This window comes from Cyprinodon tularosa, unplaced genomic scaffold (genome assembly GCF_016077235.1).
Source record: "Cyprinodon tularosa strain WSP-4 unplaced genomic scaffold, ASM1607723v1 ctg166, whole genome shotgun sequence".
Taxonomy (NCBI): domain Eukaryota; kingdom Metazoa; phylum Chordata; class Actinopteri; order Cyprinodontiformes; family Cyprinodontidae; genus Cyprinodon; species Cyprinodon tularosa.
Genome location: NW_024038493.1, coordinates 2,835,700 through 2,850,520, shown reverse-complemented (window position 1 = coordinate 2,850,520; position 14,821 = coordinate 2,835,700). Strand labels below are relative to the sequence as shown.

At 41.4% G+C, this 14,821-nt stretch overlaps 1 protein-coding gene across 10 annotated transcripts in view; it reads right to left on the bottom strand.

Annotated features, from left to right (window-relative positions):
- The window catches only part of LOC119780808 (protein unc-80 homolog), a 98,581-nt gene that overhangs the window by 28,238 nt on the left and 55,522 nt on the right, over positions 1–14,821 (bottom strand). For 8 of the 10 annotated variants that reach the window (XM_038280995.1, XM_038280996.1, XM_038280997.1 and 5 more), the window contains 16 exons: positions 13,397–13,583; positions 13,182–13,313; positions 12,749–12,892; positions 11,592–11,692; positions 10,407–10,493; positions 10,141–10,324; positions 9,964–10,058; positions 9,603–9,692; positions 5,346–5,447; positions 5,083–5,263; positions 4,734–4,999; positions 2,442–2,576; positions 2,213–2,351; positions 459–555; positions 212–382; positions 45–137 (listed from right to left, as the gene is read on the bottom strand). In XM_038280995.1, coding sequence (XP_038136923.1) covers positions 45–137; positions 212–382; positions 459–555; positions 2,213–2,351; positions 2,442–2,576; positions 4,734–4,999; positions 5,083–5,263; positions 5,346–5,447; positions 9,603–9,692; positions 9,964–10,058; positions 10,141–10,324; positions 10,407–10,493; positions 11,592–11,692; positions 12,749–12,892; positions 13,182–13,313; positions 13,397–13,583 — 2,204 coding nt within the window. The remainder of the gene's footprint in view (positions 1–44; positions 138–211; positions 383–458; positions 556–2,212; positions 2,352–2,441; positions 2,577–4,733; positions 5,000–5,082; positions 5,264–5,345; positions 5,448–9,602; positions 9,693–9,963; positions 10,059–10,140; positions 10,325–10,406; positions 10,494–11,591; positions 11,693–12,748; positions 12,893–13,181; positions 13,314–13,396; positions 13,584–14,821) is intronic. The other 2 variants (XM_038280999.1, XM_038281003.1) reach the window with 1 other exon arrangement.

Genomic DNA, 14,821 nt, shown 5'->3' with positions numbered 1-14,821 from the left:
GCCTGTTAAGATTTTATTTGTAGCAATACAAAATACCATCCCACCTAGTGTTGACGCCTCCGGACATAGCGTGGTTGGCTGTTGTGCCTCCCTTGTGGCCTTGGTCGCAGCGGGACATCTGTGGGGCGGTCATTGGCCTGTAGATGGAAAATTAAGCATTTAAAGCCACGGCAAAATTCCAACTGGGACTTTTAACAGCTGGAAACCAGACCTGGTGAGAGCCTCAGAGCTGTAGAGCAAAGCCTGTAGGGATGTGGCCATTGAAGCAATCGCTGCTATCTCGTCCCTGGCGGCAGAGGCGGACTCCATTGTTGCAGTGTTGCTCTTAAGCTTCTGAAGGAAGCAGGGAACCAAAGCTTCCAGCACCATAAGCATCTGAAGACTAATGAAAGACCTGAATCAGGACCTGTTTGTTGTAGCAAAAAAAGTTAAGGAAAACAAAGGGAGTTCTGCTTTACCTCCTGAAGGATTCTGGCGCATAGGCGACAACAGTTACACATAACTTGATGGCCTCACTGATGGAAAAGGCTAAGTCTTCATTACCGTAGCAAAAATCTGTGAAGGAAAAAAACAAGTCTGTCTGACATCACTGATGAAAGCATCCTGGGAACGGCTGGCCAGGGTTTTTATGTAAAGACTTCTAATTTGTTAAGGCTGAACCTTTCAGAATTTATACTTGTTATAATATGTTATCCATTTTTATACCGGCCGCATTAAACACTGACTGAATAAACAAAAAATATTTTCTTACAAAAAAATTAAACTACACATATTTATAAAACATAACAAAACAGGAAACTATTAGGTTCATGAACGAATCAAGATAAATAAAATATGTGAAACACATCTGATCTCCAATGTAAAATGGATAGCAAAAAAATGTAGTCTAATAAAGCATTAAATTGATGATGAAATGTGTAACGTATCAGGGTGAGTTGACACTAACATTTTTTTTTATGAAGGATAAATTATCACTCTACAGTGATATTTATTAAAACAAGGATGCCTTGTTTATGTATAGTAATTTATATAATTATCCACTATGAGAAACATCTGGTTTATGGAAACTGGGGGGGAGGGGACATGATTTATGTGTAGATTGTTGACGGGGTGTGGTGTATAGGTAATGCTGGCAGCGCGCGTCAGGCCAGGTGGTGAACTGCGCTCCTCCAATTAGCGTGAAGCGGCGAAAATGGATAGATCATCTCTTCACCGGTGATTCTCAGCAAAGAAGTTTAAGTTTTGGTTGACAGGAGAGATCGGGCGGACTCCTAAAGGATATGTGGCTGGTGATGACAGATGAGCGGAATGAGACTTATGCCTTATTAATTGGACTGCTGCGGCAGATTTTAATTTGGACCCCAACGGTTTTGATTTTTGAACTTTTTCTTATTTTTGTGCGGGAAACTGACCGAATACGCGCAGCTACCAGAGTTATTTAGCTGTGGACGCCCTATTTTTTGTATTTTGTTTGGGGGGGAACGCTATTTTTGAGAGGCCGTTGTTCTTTTCAGCATTTGGACATTACGGGATTAATTTGATCGGGTGGTTTTGAATTGAATAATAATGAGGCATAAAGACCATATGATTGTTTGTTTGTTGTTTTTCGTATTAAATTATGTAGCTTTTCTACAGCTGACACTAAATAACAAAACTCCCCAAAAGACCCCCTTTGTTTTTGTGTAATATTGCCGTTAACCTCTTAATATCCACCTCATTTTGGGAAATTCTCGCCTATTTTGCATATCCGAATGGAAAAGCAAATAACTTAGGAACTGTGAGCCCAAATTACATGTGTGATACATTATTTGAAAGCTAAAACCCTCTAGTTTCTGAATATAAACATGAAAAGTGGGTGAGTAAAACACCCAAGCTGCATCAGAGTTGTTTTTTTTTATTCTCGAACAGCAGTTATAAAGACATGCTTGCCTGTTGTGGCTGCTTTGTCATGGTACATTTTGACATGCTGCTATATCTGTGTTAATTGTGCTTTGGTGCTCACTATGTCCATAAAATGAACTAGGTGGTTGAATTGTGGAGAATCTAAGCTTCCCAACGATGCCTAACATGTCTATATTGGTAAAGATTTTAACTGTGTAATTTTCATGCATTCTGAGTTATTATTTGTAAACGCTTTAAAACGGGGTTTTGAGAGGTTAAAGGTGTTCAATGTTCCATCTTACTGTTCTATGTGTCAAAAGTGTGAGTTTACCAAGAGAACGGAGAGGTTTCTCTGCCTTAACCAGCTCTAGGGCATCCAGGGCATCCTGGGTCTCCCCCTCTAACGACACCAGCAGGTCAAAGAGACACTGGGCCGACACTCCTTTTGATAAACCAGTGCTGGTGCTGGTCTGAGAGATCAATCAGAACATCAGAGCTAGAATATATCACAGGTTGCAATTTTCTGATAAGTTCTTCTGGCTGTTCAGTGAAAGCCTCACAGTGAATTCCAGCAGTGGAGCAACACTTGCAAACAGCTGGAGGATGAAGGGCTTTCGGTGAAGGATGTAGAACTGCCGGCAGCAAAACTCAATGCCCTGTCGCAGCAAAGGGTTGCTCTCATAGTCGGCATAGACCTGTAACAACACCACAAAGACAACAAACCATTTATTTCTAAACCATATATTTGGTTCTGCATGCTCTAAAGCATCCTAACTGTACTGAACTTCTGCAATTACGCTTTTACAAAGGAAGCAAAAAGGATGGAAGTTCACCTTACTTTGCATTAGGGCAAAGTGTGGGCAATGCTAATACACAAATAACCTTTGACCTGAACCGTCTCACAGTAGTTATGGTTGTTCAATGTCCAAGGAAAGCACTTCCATATCCCTAACCACCTGGGCCAGTTCCTCCTGAAGAATCCCAAGTCGTTCCCTGGCTAGCCATGAATAGACCCTCCTGGTTCGGGTCCTCTTCCTGTGGTAGGTGCCCGGAAAAACTCACCAGGGAGTCGTCCAGGAGGCATCCTAACCAGATGCCAGAGCCAACAGTAGCTCCTCTTGAGAAGCAGCTGCTCTACTCTTATTTGATCTTGAGATCATCGAGCTTCTCATCCAATCTCTAAGGTCCAGACACCTTGTGGTGAAAACTATTTTTAACCACTATCCGCAATCTCATTCTTTGAGTCATGACCTAAAACTTATGACTGTAGAAAAGGGTTGGAACAAAGATCAGTCGATAAACCGACACACAGATATAGCACCCCCTTCACAGCAGACGCACCAATCTGCCTATCAATCTCCCACTTCACTTTCCATCCCATAGACACTAGATACTTAAACTCCTCCACCCAGGGGCAGGATAGCGTCCCCAACCCAGAGAGGGAACTCTACCCTTTTCCGGGTCAAGACCATGGCCTCAGATTTGGAGGCACTAATCCTCATAAGGGCTGCCTTACACTCAGCTGTGAACTGTTCTAAATGGGTGGCGTTGTAGATCAAGGCCTGGAGAAGTCAACAGGAGCATGTCACCATTTCTAAAGCCACCAGAATGGATCCCCTCAATACCTTGTGCCTAAATATTCTGTCCATAAATACGAATAGAATTAGTGACAAGGACAAACCTTGGTGGAGTCCAACTCTCACCGGAAAAAGGTCCAACTTACTGCTGGCTAATGCAAAGAAGTAGAGATGTACAATAAAATCTACATTGGAACACCAAAGCAGCAATAGAAACCCAAAGAGACTAACTTTTGTCTCGGATTAGGGCAGTTCAGGAGCAACACTACCGCCCGAACAATCTACTACAACATCCTGCGATTGTTTGGTCCAGTTTTCTCTTTTTGCAAGGTGAAAGCCAACAGGGCCACCTTCCCTGGATCAGAAAAGCAGGGTAAATGCATACCAGTGTTAAGCTCTTTATTTAGTTTAGGCTTCTGAATCTGTCTTAAAGGGATAGTTCGGTATTTTTGACATGAATCTGTATGGCATCCCCATCACCAGTGTCATGCAATCACACTGACTTACCCCTGGCAGCGTCCTGTGAGCAGAGTTCTCGTCCAGTTTTGGTCAAGCCAAAAGTAGTCCGGCAGGTTTGCTAGAGCCAGCGAAATAAAACGTTTCTCTTCCCAAAACATTATGTGTTCAAAAGAGTGATATTTTTGCATCCCAAAAATGTTGTAGTGGAAAAAGTCACACGTCGTTATCACTTGGTCCTATTTTCTCTCTGTTCGTATCAGTGCGCGCCGTCATTCAGACAGCTAGGGCCTACTAACCTGACAACAGCCAGATGCATGTCTCCCTCCGCCCAGCTAGGAGCTAGGCGGAGGGAGACATGCATCTGGCTGTTGTTGAGCTCGCTGTCAGAATGACGGTGCACACTGATACGAACAGAGAGAAAATAGGATCAAGTGATAATGACGTGTGACTTTTTCCACTACAACGTTTTTGGGATGCAAAAATATCACTCTTTTGAACACATAATGTTTTGGGAAGAGAAACGTTTTATTTCGCTGGGTCTAGCAAACCTGCCGGACTACTTTCGGCTTGACCAAAACTGGACGAGAACTCTGCTCACAGGACGCTGCCAGGGGTAAGTCAGTGTGATTGCATGACACTGGTGATGGGGATGCCATACAGATTCATGTCAAAAATACCGAACTATCCCTTTAAGGTTGCATAAATCCCAGACTCTGCAAATGATCAGAGTTGGGGAATTACTGTCCACCAACTAGACACAGCTTCATTCACTTCTTCAAATCAAGAATATTATCCACAGATCTGGATTTATTGTACCTGAAGCATAGTAGGAAGGATCCACTGGTATCCGCTCAGTGAGAAGAGGTGGTTAAAGTGGACGGCTGTGTTTATGGCGGTGGCCGTGTACTGCCTAAGGAGGGAGCTGTCCTCCGGGTGAAGCAGCAATGCTCCGTTGAAGACGTTGAGGAACAGCATCATCTCGTCCCCCCAGGGGTACTCGCTGGGCATGCCGAGAAACATCTCCTCCAGGAGCTTAATCCAAAGCACTTTGTGGAGAGTGTCCAGACCAAACAGCTCCTTACCTGTTGGGGACAAGGAAATAGTGGTGAGGTTACCGTATTTATGTCTGGTGTTCACTTGCACAATGACAGAACCAGTATTTTACCTTGTGGCTCGTTGAAGAGGGAGAACTCTGCATCAATAGCAGTTCGGGGGAAGGACGGAAGTCTCAGCAGGTCTTCTTGCAGCAGGGAGACGTGGGACTGCTTGTGTACCGCTGGCATGTGTTGGGTAAGAGATATCAGGAAGAGGACCCGACCAACCTCCTCCATTTTACGGGTGAACACCTGAGTAGGTGCATTGAGGATGCTTTTATCCTTTCAGGATGAAAATTTGTTCAGTGAAGAATTTTCAGACGTAAACTGTTACCTGTTTCTGGATAAGTTCTTGTCCTTTCTCGGGCAGCATGTGGACTAGGTTAAGTTGAGGAGAAACTGACCTCCGGAAGGGATAGATGTCTCTGACATAAGTCTGAGGAATAAAAACCACAAAGAGGCATCAATCAGAGGCAACCAGAATGTCCCTCAGTTTTTCTGAAAATGTTTCATTACCTATCACTGAGTCAACTGTCAATTCTGGCAGCTTGCACCAGAGCAATAGGTAGTTGGAGTATTTGTGCTTTTAAACATCATCCCCCTAAGCACATTCCAATTCAGATGCAAATCAAAGACCCAGCCATCATTCGCCGTGGTCGTCTGTGGCTGGGTTTTTGTATGGGTTTTGTGTTTGGCCATTTAATTAATGAAATGTGGAGTTGTATGAGGTCTATGGAGTGAGCTTTAAACAGAATTGTAAATGTTTGGAAGCTGAAACTGCATTTCTTTCCCTGTGTTCATTGATTCTTTTTTAACAAAGATGGCTTCCTTTATCTCCTTTCAAACAGTCTGTCCTACATCCAATTCTGAACATTCTGCTATCTAAAGCCATGTCCTTTGTGTTTGAGGCGAAGGAGTACATCTAAATATTGCCCGGAGCTGTTGTTTGCTTGTCCTCCGTGGTAGGAAGACTGCATTAGGGAGGTTTTTAGATGCAAAAGCTGCTGCTAGAATCTTTTTTTTTTTTAACAAAGTTGCTTTACTTTAATAAAGATTGAGGACTTTTGTGTCTACACAAGTCAGTAAGACTTTCAAAACTGTAGCCTGAACTTTGACTTCTCAAAGTCAGACATGGTCAGTGCCCACCATGGGATTGTTCAAGTCCAGGGTTATCAAACGTGATTGTATCACGTTTGATAATCCTGGACTGAAAGGTATCAAACAATTGTTCAAGTCCAGGGTTATCAAACGCGAGGCCAAACTTGGACTCGTGTTTGGCTGTATGATGCTTCGGCAAACAGAATAGTTCATATTTGAGCCATGTGTGCAGGAAGCTTGACCATGTTAACCTGACTCCGCCAGATGGATTTGCTCCGCATATCCATTTGGAAACCTTCAGTTGAAGTAATTTTGGGAAGGGGCGAAAATACTGGTAAGCTGATTGGAATATGTTGGTGATAGATGGGCCAAATAAACCAATCAGATCAACGAAGCATATGACGTAACAGAGCGACGACGAAGAGGAGCCAATTGATAGATCAAACTCTTGCCGAAACCAGTCGGGAGAAGAGCAAAAACATATTTTCATCTGAGAAAAGCCTCCAGAGCAGTGTTTTGTTCTTCTTTCAGTGAAGAAATACAGTGTAATTCCGATAAAACTTGCTTGATAGCCACGCTAACGCTAGTTTCATCGGCTGAAGCCGCCATGTTCTTTAGACTGAACTGTCGCGCTTCTTGTTGCGTCACACCTCAACCCGCCTCAAAGCCAACGCTGATTGGACGTTCGTTTGGTGAACGGCTCCAAATTTTCTTCAACGGAGAGTCTCCAGATTAGCAAGTGAAATCTTGAAATCAGGATTGTCTCACGAGGCTATGGCCATGCTTGCTGGCATGCAAACTCCTAGTTTCCTCGAAGATGTATAACCTTCAGCTTTGCAATATTACAAACCTGACCAATGGAATTGTTTTCCACAAGTATTTTAGTTTTTTTGATCCTGATGGGTTCTTCCTCCCATCTCCCTACCTATTCCCATTTCATACCTCCTCCCTTATTCCCTACTCCTTCTCTCCCTTCCTTCCCCATTCCAATATTCCCATGCAGGTTTTCTTTTTAAATCTCAAATCGTCCCCTGCAAGGACATGGTGAGAGATACAGTTTTTATCGTCATCTACCCTCTATATTTGCAATCCTTATCCTTAACCTAAGGGCAGCACCTTTTAATAGCTGCAACCTCAGGCACCTGGCTATGTATGCTTTTGTATTGTGTCTCTTGAATGGGCTGTAGTGGAACAAATTTTATTGTGCTCTGTACAATGAAAATAACGGATTTCTGATGATGATTCTGATATATTGCAGTTCTATTCAGAAACCTTACATAACCATTCTGGTATTGTAGGCATGATTATGGTTGACCTGCAGTATTATTAAGTAACTTTGCTCTATTTAATCTAGCTAGCCTGGGAAAACCAGGTACTTGAAATAAAGCTGCTCTATTAACAAAATAACTGTTTCCTTTTCGGCAATAAAGACATGGTCAACTAATTTAATTTTCTGACCATTTATTTAAATGGGGGCAAAATATAATGGCTTTCACAATTTTTTATGTCAATAAAAGTTCTGTTTTTCTATCATGTTTTAGAAAAAAATCTGATAATTTAGTCAAATATATCTGTAATAAAATCAGGTAAGAGAGACGTTAAAAAGGTTTATTTTAAATAAATGATTGTTCAGTTAAGGTAAGGCAGGGATAGAGTTTTCTATCGTGTAAAAGGCACAAAAAAGAACATTTAATGAAAAGCTTAGTAAAGACTCACATGTAGTTCAACCTTCATAAATAATCGTGGAATAGATACGGATTAAAAATATATTTATAGGTTTTTATTTTCAAGTTTATACACATTTTTGCTAATATTCATTTAACCCCGTGTTATCATCAGCAGGACCTGTCTGCCAACAACTGTCCTTGGAGATGTGACCACATTGCGACCAATACCTCAGATCTCCATGAAGTTTTTATTTTAAGATTGCTTTTAGCAGGCTTGGCCTTCATTTGACAGTGAGCTGAAAGCAAGAGAGCCAAGGAAGACATGTTGCAAAGGTCAGCAGTGCTAACTCTGATGCTGCTGATATTTCAAACTCCAGCCAAAAACTCTTCAAGGCATTAACATTTTAGCTAATCTTGTATAGACTAACAATAAAATTAAGTCATTTGAACCTTTATCTTGAGTTTTATCTTTACTTTACATAAAGTGATAGGGGGTGAATGTTAATCTCTCTAAAAGCTGTCTTAACTGATACTTTAGCGTTGAAATATAAACACCTACCGTCTATTGTCCTGCAAGCAAAACTTCTCATATGAGTTCTAGCAGATAGAGCCTCTGAATCAGATGCTAGTTTCCGTGTCAGGGGACCTATTAAACACCTATTTACTCTAGATCAGATTAAATATTGGCATTTTGCAGTCTGCGGATGCTATATTAATCAAGATATATGATTTATTACGTATGATGTTTAGTGAGAGTGTTAGAGAGAGATGTAGAAAATGTTAATTGTGTACTCTATGTTAGATGCAACATGGCCTATGAATTTCTGTTACCTTATTTGGATATTCTGTGGTTTGGGGGGTTGTATGCCAGATGGATTTACTCGGCATATCCATCTGGAAACTGAAAAATTTTGGGAAGGGGCGAAAATACTGGTTAGCTGATTGGCCTATGTTGGTGATAGACGGGCCAAATAAACCAATCAGATCAACTAAGCATATGACCACAAGCCAGGCTACTCTTGCCGAAACCAGTCGGGAGAAGAGCAGCGTTTTGCTCTTCTTTCAGTGAAGAAATACTCTGTAATTCTGATAAAACTTGCTCGATAGCTACGCTAACGCTAGTTTAATCGGCTGAAGCCGCCATGTTCTTTAGACTGAACTGTCGTGCTTCTCGTTGCGTCACACCTCAACCCGCCTCAAAACCAACGCTAATTGGACATTCGTTTGGTGAATGGCTCCAAATTTTCTTTAATGGAGAGTCTCCAGGCTGATTTGCGAGAAAAACCTTGAAAGCTTGCGAGATCAGGATGGCCTCACCAGGCTAGTTGTATGCAGGCAGCTACAGCTTTAAGGGTGAATTATACTTCTGCAACCGCACACATCAAATGTCGTTTGCGTCTGGTCGCGAACCAGTTTTGATGGTACACTTCTGCATCATTGGTCTGGAATTTTCTAGGGATTCACAGCAGTTTCCTGCCAAAGCGCTAGGGGGAGCGTATTCAAGAACTTGCGAGAACTTCGGCAGATGGTCACGAGAACTTCTTCGGCGGCGCCGGCAGGAGTGTTTGTTTTCCGAAACAACATATCTGAGGCGTCCTACAAGTGGTTGAACTTCCGAACCTCCTCGATCCACCTTTGGTCGTGCACAAAGACAGATATGACGGTTGCAGAGGCTATGCGTCAGAAGTACAAATTGTCCTTTAGACTTTGGGGAGCCAGATTAATCCTGAGATGGCGCAGTTTTAAGCTGGGCATACACTGTGCAATATTTTCAATCGTTGCACGCATCCACAGCTCAAACTGTAAGACGAAACCGCAGGGTTTACCTTGTTGTAGTGAATGAGGTTCCATCTTTTGTCCATCAGGAAGTAGTGAGCAGATCTTGCTTCGGGAATATTGAAGAATTCAAGGCACTCCTGGTGAGACGAAGAAACCACTAAGTTAAATTAACTGGTGAATAGTTCATCAGCCTTTTCTAAACAGTTTTCTACACCCATTTCTAAAAGATGGCAAATAGTTAATGAATTCTCGACCCATAGTGCAACTCTTAGAGACACATTGTGCAACCATTTCATTGTTGTAAACATCTTTATGCTGGACTATGCTACAAGCACATGGCTATTTTGGTGACTATCTTTGCCTGATAAGCATAAAACATCCATCAAAAATAATCTCTTTGGTCTTTACCTTTAATAGGGCATCAAACTGGGTGTCTTCATGGACTGGCAGCTGAGTTGGGATGTCACACTCATTCTGGCCGTGTACCACAAGGGTTTTGGTTCCTAAAGCGAACCCATCACAAAATAGATCATCATAAACCAGATGTTTTGAATCGCCAAAGAGTTTAAACGTCAGTGTGCTGACCTGGCATGGACGCAGTGACGAGCAGTTTGACCTCACACTGCTCCTTCTTCATGGTCTGCTTTAGGTCTTTGAAGAACAGCCCCTCCACGTACCCCACCACCTCCCACAGGAAGGTCAGCGTGGCAGAGATGGCGTCCATACCCCACTCGCAAGGAGTGCGCACAAAATACATGATCAGCCCCACCTGGAAGAAGAAGTCAGGTTCAGAAAAAGTGTTTTTTTTAATATAATATTTATCAGAGTTTGGATATTATTTTATGTTTTACCAGGTAGTTAAAGAGGATGTGAGAAGTCTGAGCGGGCAGATCCCCGATGTTTAGCAGCAGCTTCCTCAACATGTAGATCAGCTCATCCTGGAGTAAAACCACAAAACAAGGACATCTTGTAAAGTAAGTTTAGTTTCAATTATTGATAAGAGAAAACCGCTCCTCATTTATAAGCTGCATTCACTCCAAACAAGAATACATTCAATTTTACATGTGGTCCAGCTTGACTTGGTCGCTTGACATTCCACCGCTCACCTACATTAAACCTGCACTGATAATGCAGATAACATGGTTGTCATGGTTTTGGTTCTGTTTAAGTTTTCTTTCTGAGTTTTCATTGGTTTTCTTTCCATATTGTGTTTTCCAGTTGTTTTTGGTTGTATTTGAGTTCTTGTTTACCCTCTGTTGCCCTCTTGTGTCAGTAGTGATGTTATGAGATGAGGTGTCGGGTAATGGAGGGGGTGTTTCCAGGAAGCGCGTGAGATTCATTTAGGGGAGGGGCCAAAATTGATGATGTCCAAAGCCTCGCTACCCTGAGTTTTTTTACAAATTTGCAAAAAGAGCAACCGATTAAACAGAATGTTACAAAGTTGACACTATTATTTGAGCTGTTTTCACCGAGAAATGATCAGGAGCACCTTGAAAATGGTCAGACCCGCCTCTCTGGCTGCAATGCGCGCTCCCGACAGGGGGAACAGAAACAGAATTTCGCACAAGACCGGTTCAGCCTCGGAGTCAATACCCACCCTTTCCGGTTGAATTCCTGAAATTATAATTTGTTTTGGGACTTGTAAAAGTGTTTCGAAAATTTTTTATTTGTTTTCTTAAAATGCTATTTGTTTTGAATTTTTAAAAGTGTTTTATTTATTTTTATTCTTTAAATGTAAATTAGTTTTCTAAAATGATAATTTGTTTTGGAACTTGTAAAAGTTTTTTTAGATTTTGTAATGTTGGTTTGCACCTTCCGGCCACCGTGTCAGAACCATAATGAACCATATCTGGAGTTTAAATTAGCTGTGCATCTTGATAAAAAAAAGGAAATATCTTAAAACATGTGGTTTAACTATTGTCATCAGCAATCATCACCATTAGCATTTAGCTTTTTTGCTACGATTATGTATAAGAAATAAAGCTTTACTTTTTTTGCTGTCGATTGTTAATTTTTGTCTCAAAATGCTCTCCCACCTGTCTGTTGCTCACTGTGAGTTTCTCCAGGAAGTGGCGGAGAACCAGAGCGGGATCTTCAATAAGGCAGTTCCAGAGGATTTGCTGTGCGACGGCGCTCACTAAAGAAAAGTAACAGTAAATGTTAAGCAGGGAATCAACAGGCAAGAATTTATTAAATAAAACATGAAATAAAATTTGTTCCACTATTGTTGCAATAAAAAAAAAAATCCTTCCTGAACCAAAGCTTTGTAAATCATTTTAATCAAACAATAGGTTTTGACACCATCCTAGAGAGAAATATCAGCTGTGCTGCTGCCATTAACACTTTTGTTTATAGATGTTGGAGATTGGCCTGTTTTTCAGTGTAGTCCTGTTTCTCTGACTGTGACTTCATCCTCTGATTTGGGAGTTGACTCTGAGCTTGTCTTCCTGGCTTTGTGTTTCCTGGACGGGGCTGCCTTTTACAGTTCCCTTTATCATTGTTTCTGTCTCTTTGAACCCCAGTCTGCCTCGGCAGATGGCCGCTCACAGTGAGCCTGGTTCTGCTGGAGGTTCACACAGTTGCTACAAGCATGCTTAGTGTGAGGGATTGCATTTGAGGCCAATGAGTTGATGCAATCAACTGGTTTTCCTTAGATAGAAAACTTTGAATCAATTTAACTGTATGATCTGGTGAACTTTAAAGTGCCTTGAGATGACATGTGTTGTGAATTTGCACTATATAAATAAACTGAATTGAATTCAATTCCATTTTTTTTTCAATTGCATTTAGAGAGAGTACTTTTCCTTCCCTTCTGGGGTGATCTGTAAAATGCTTTTCGAAAAAAGAAATATGGGGATAAAAACAACAGAAAAGTTACTTTCAAAACCTTTTTATTATTAAAATGCTCAAAGTTTAATTTCTGGATTGTATTCGTTTTTTCAAATTCCAATTTACAAAAGTCTTTTTTTGCATAAATAATGGGAGAAAACTCCCTCCATACCTTTCTTCTTCACAATACAAAACAAAAATAGGCTCTGATATGCTATAGTTTTTCCTATTTTAAAGACCCAGTGTGTAAGGTTCACTGCCATCTAGTGGTGCACTACATGAACTGCAGTCGACCAAGAACTGCATTCTGGTGCAAAAAGCTGCAAAGTTTCTGTAGAACAGAAAAATTTCTAGTTTTACCTACCAGCCACACCATCCTCTCTGACTTCTCCATCTTCCATGAGATGGACTATTGGTAACACTGCGGCACAGATGCATGCTGGGAAGACAGCTTGAGGCGGTTGAAGCATGTGGTGAGTAGGAGTGTGGTCTGTTGTGTTTTCTTCATCTGTTTAAATGACAAACCACTAAAGGTTATCAGATTTTCTTTAATATTTAACAGACATGATCATGAATTCATTGCAGACATTTTAACAGTGTCAGGATTTACACCTGGGACCTGAAAACCGCCAGAGATAGAAGCAAAGTAAGGATTTAAAAGAAGGAAGGGAAAACGGTAGGACGCAAGGAAGCAGGAAACAAATACATGAAGTAGCAAGGACACAAGCAAAAGAGGAAGGATACAAGAAAGGAAGGGAAAGAAGACTAAATGTTTTTTTTTTTTTTTATCTTCATACCTTCTGCACTCGCCATGGAGCGGACGGACCAGACCGAACCTCGGCGAAACGAGTAATTCCTGTGAGAGTTACTGGAAGCGCAGGACGGGCTGACGGAAAGACGGCGGGCTGTGAGGTTCACCACTTCTTCTGCTGGCGGGATCAATGTGGAAAAACAACAGGCAGTCAGAGAGCCGACCTTTAAATCCACCACCTGTGCAGCCTGCAGCTACCACCTTCTTCCTCCTGCTCTGGTGGAGGGCTGCAGGTGGGCTCATAGCAGGCCTCCTGAGCCACCGGGATGGCCGTGATGATGCTAGCCTCGCGGCCTAGGCGCCGCTTTTCCTCCTCTTGCTGCAGGTTTTTCAGGATGTGCTCGGCTCGCTGGTGGGAGCGCGACACAGCTCGAGCGGAAAAGGATTTCTAAACAGAAAACAGCCCCAAGTAGGTTCAAACCGTTCTGGAAAGCAGGCACAACTGTTGTAAAAAAAAATTATTTTTCTTTTATATGACTGGAGGAGACAGGACAGTAACTCCCCTCCAGAACACTGGCCTCAGACCCATCCTGAACAAAAAAAAGCATTGAACAAAGTTTAGGGAAGCACCAAACTGTCAATTCCCCGCACTTTAAAATCCTCTAACAGTCACTGAACGCACCATAGCTAAATGGCTAACTTAAGCCATATAGCTGAACATTCGTTGTAGGCCATCTTGACTTTTGAAGTTATAATCAGATTTTATTCTGTAATTTTTATAAAAAAAATCGAAATAAATAAAACTTGATTAATCTAACATTAATATCCTCTTCTATTTTATTAATCTTCCTTTTGTTTCTAAATACAGTTACCGCCATGTGGAATGGCGGGATGGTGTGTTCAGGGCTGTATGCGTTAGTTTCAACCCAAAAATAGTATTTGTTCAGCTTTGGCCTGAACTGCTAGGGCGGAGATTTTGAAAAACCATCTCTAGTAAAGGTCACAGCTACAACTTTTTTAATCCAAATAGGTCATTTAAAATAATAAAAATAATACACCCACAGTGCATCAAGTGTGGTGCAGGATAAAAGTGTTGATTTTAGTGAAAGTATATAAATAACTGTTTAATATATTTTGATGGGTCCAAAATATATAAATGTTTACTTCTGGTTAAGATGCCAAGAAAGGATTCGGTACCAATAGGAATGCTGAGTTGAAGTCGGATTCAAGTAAAACAAGCTAGAGGCAAAAGAAGCGGGAAAATCGGTCAAGGTTTTTTATAGCATTGGTGCCGACTTAAAGGGATCCATTTTCAAATTATTAAAAAGATATCGTAAGGTGATAAATTTTCAAAAATTGAAATATGTTTTAAATAATATGTTGTTACACAGATGTCACCATGTTGCTGCAATGCATTCTGGTTAAATGATGTATGCTAGCTCCTGTAGTGCTAGCTCCATTTTGTCAAAGCAGAATTAGTAACGTTAAACCTTTTCAGTTTGAACTGGAATACATTGAACCTGGAAGACCAAACTAAGGAAGTTAGCCGAAGAAGCTGGTGTTTGTGTGGTTACTGCTAGGTGCTAAGAGATGCTTAAGCCGGGCTTGCACTGCGATTTTTTGCCCTTTTTGGGGCGACTTTCCAGTCGTGCGAGAATTTTCCAATCCGCCCGACTTTCAGTCTGA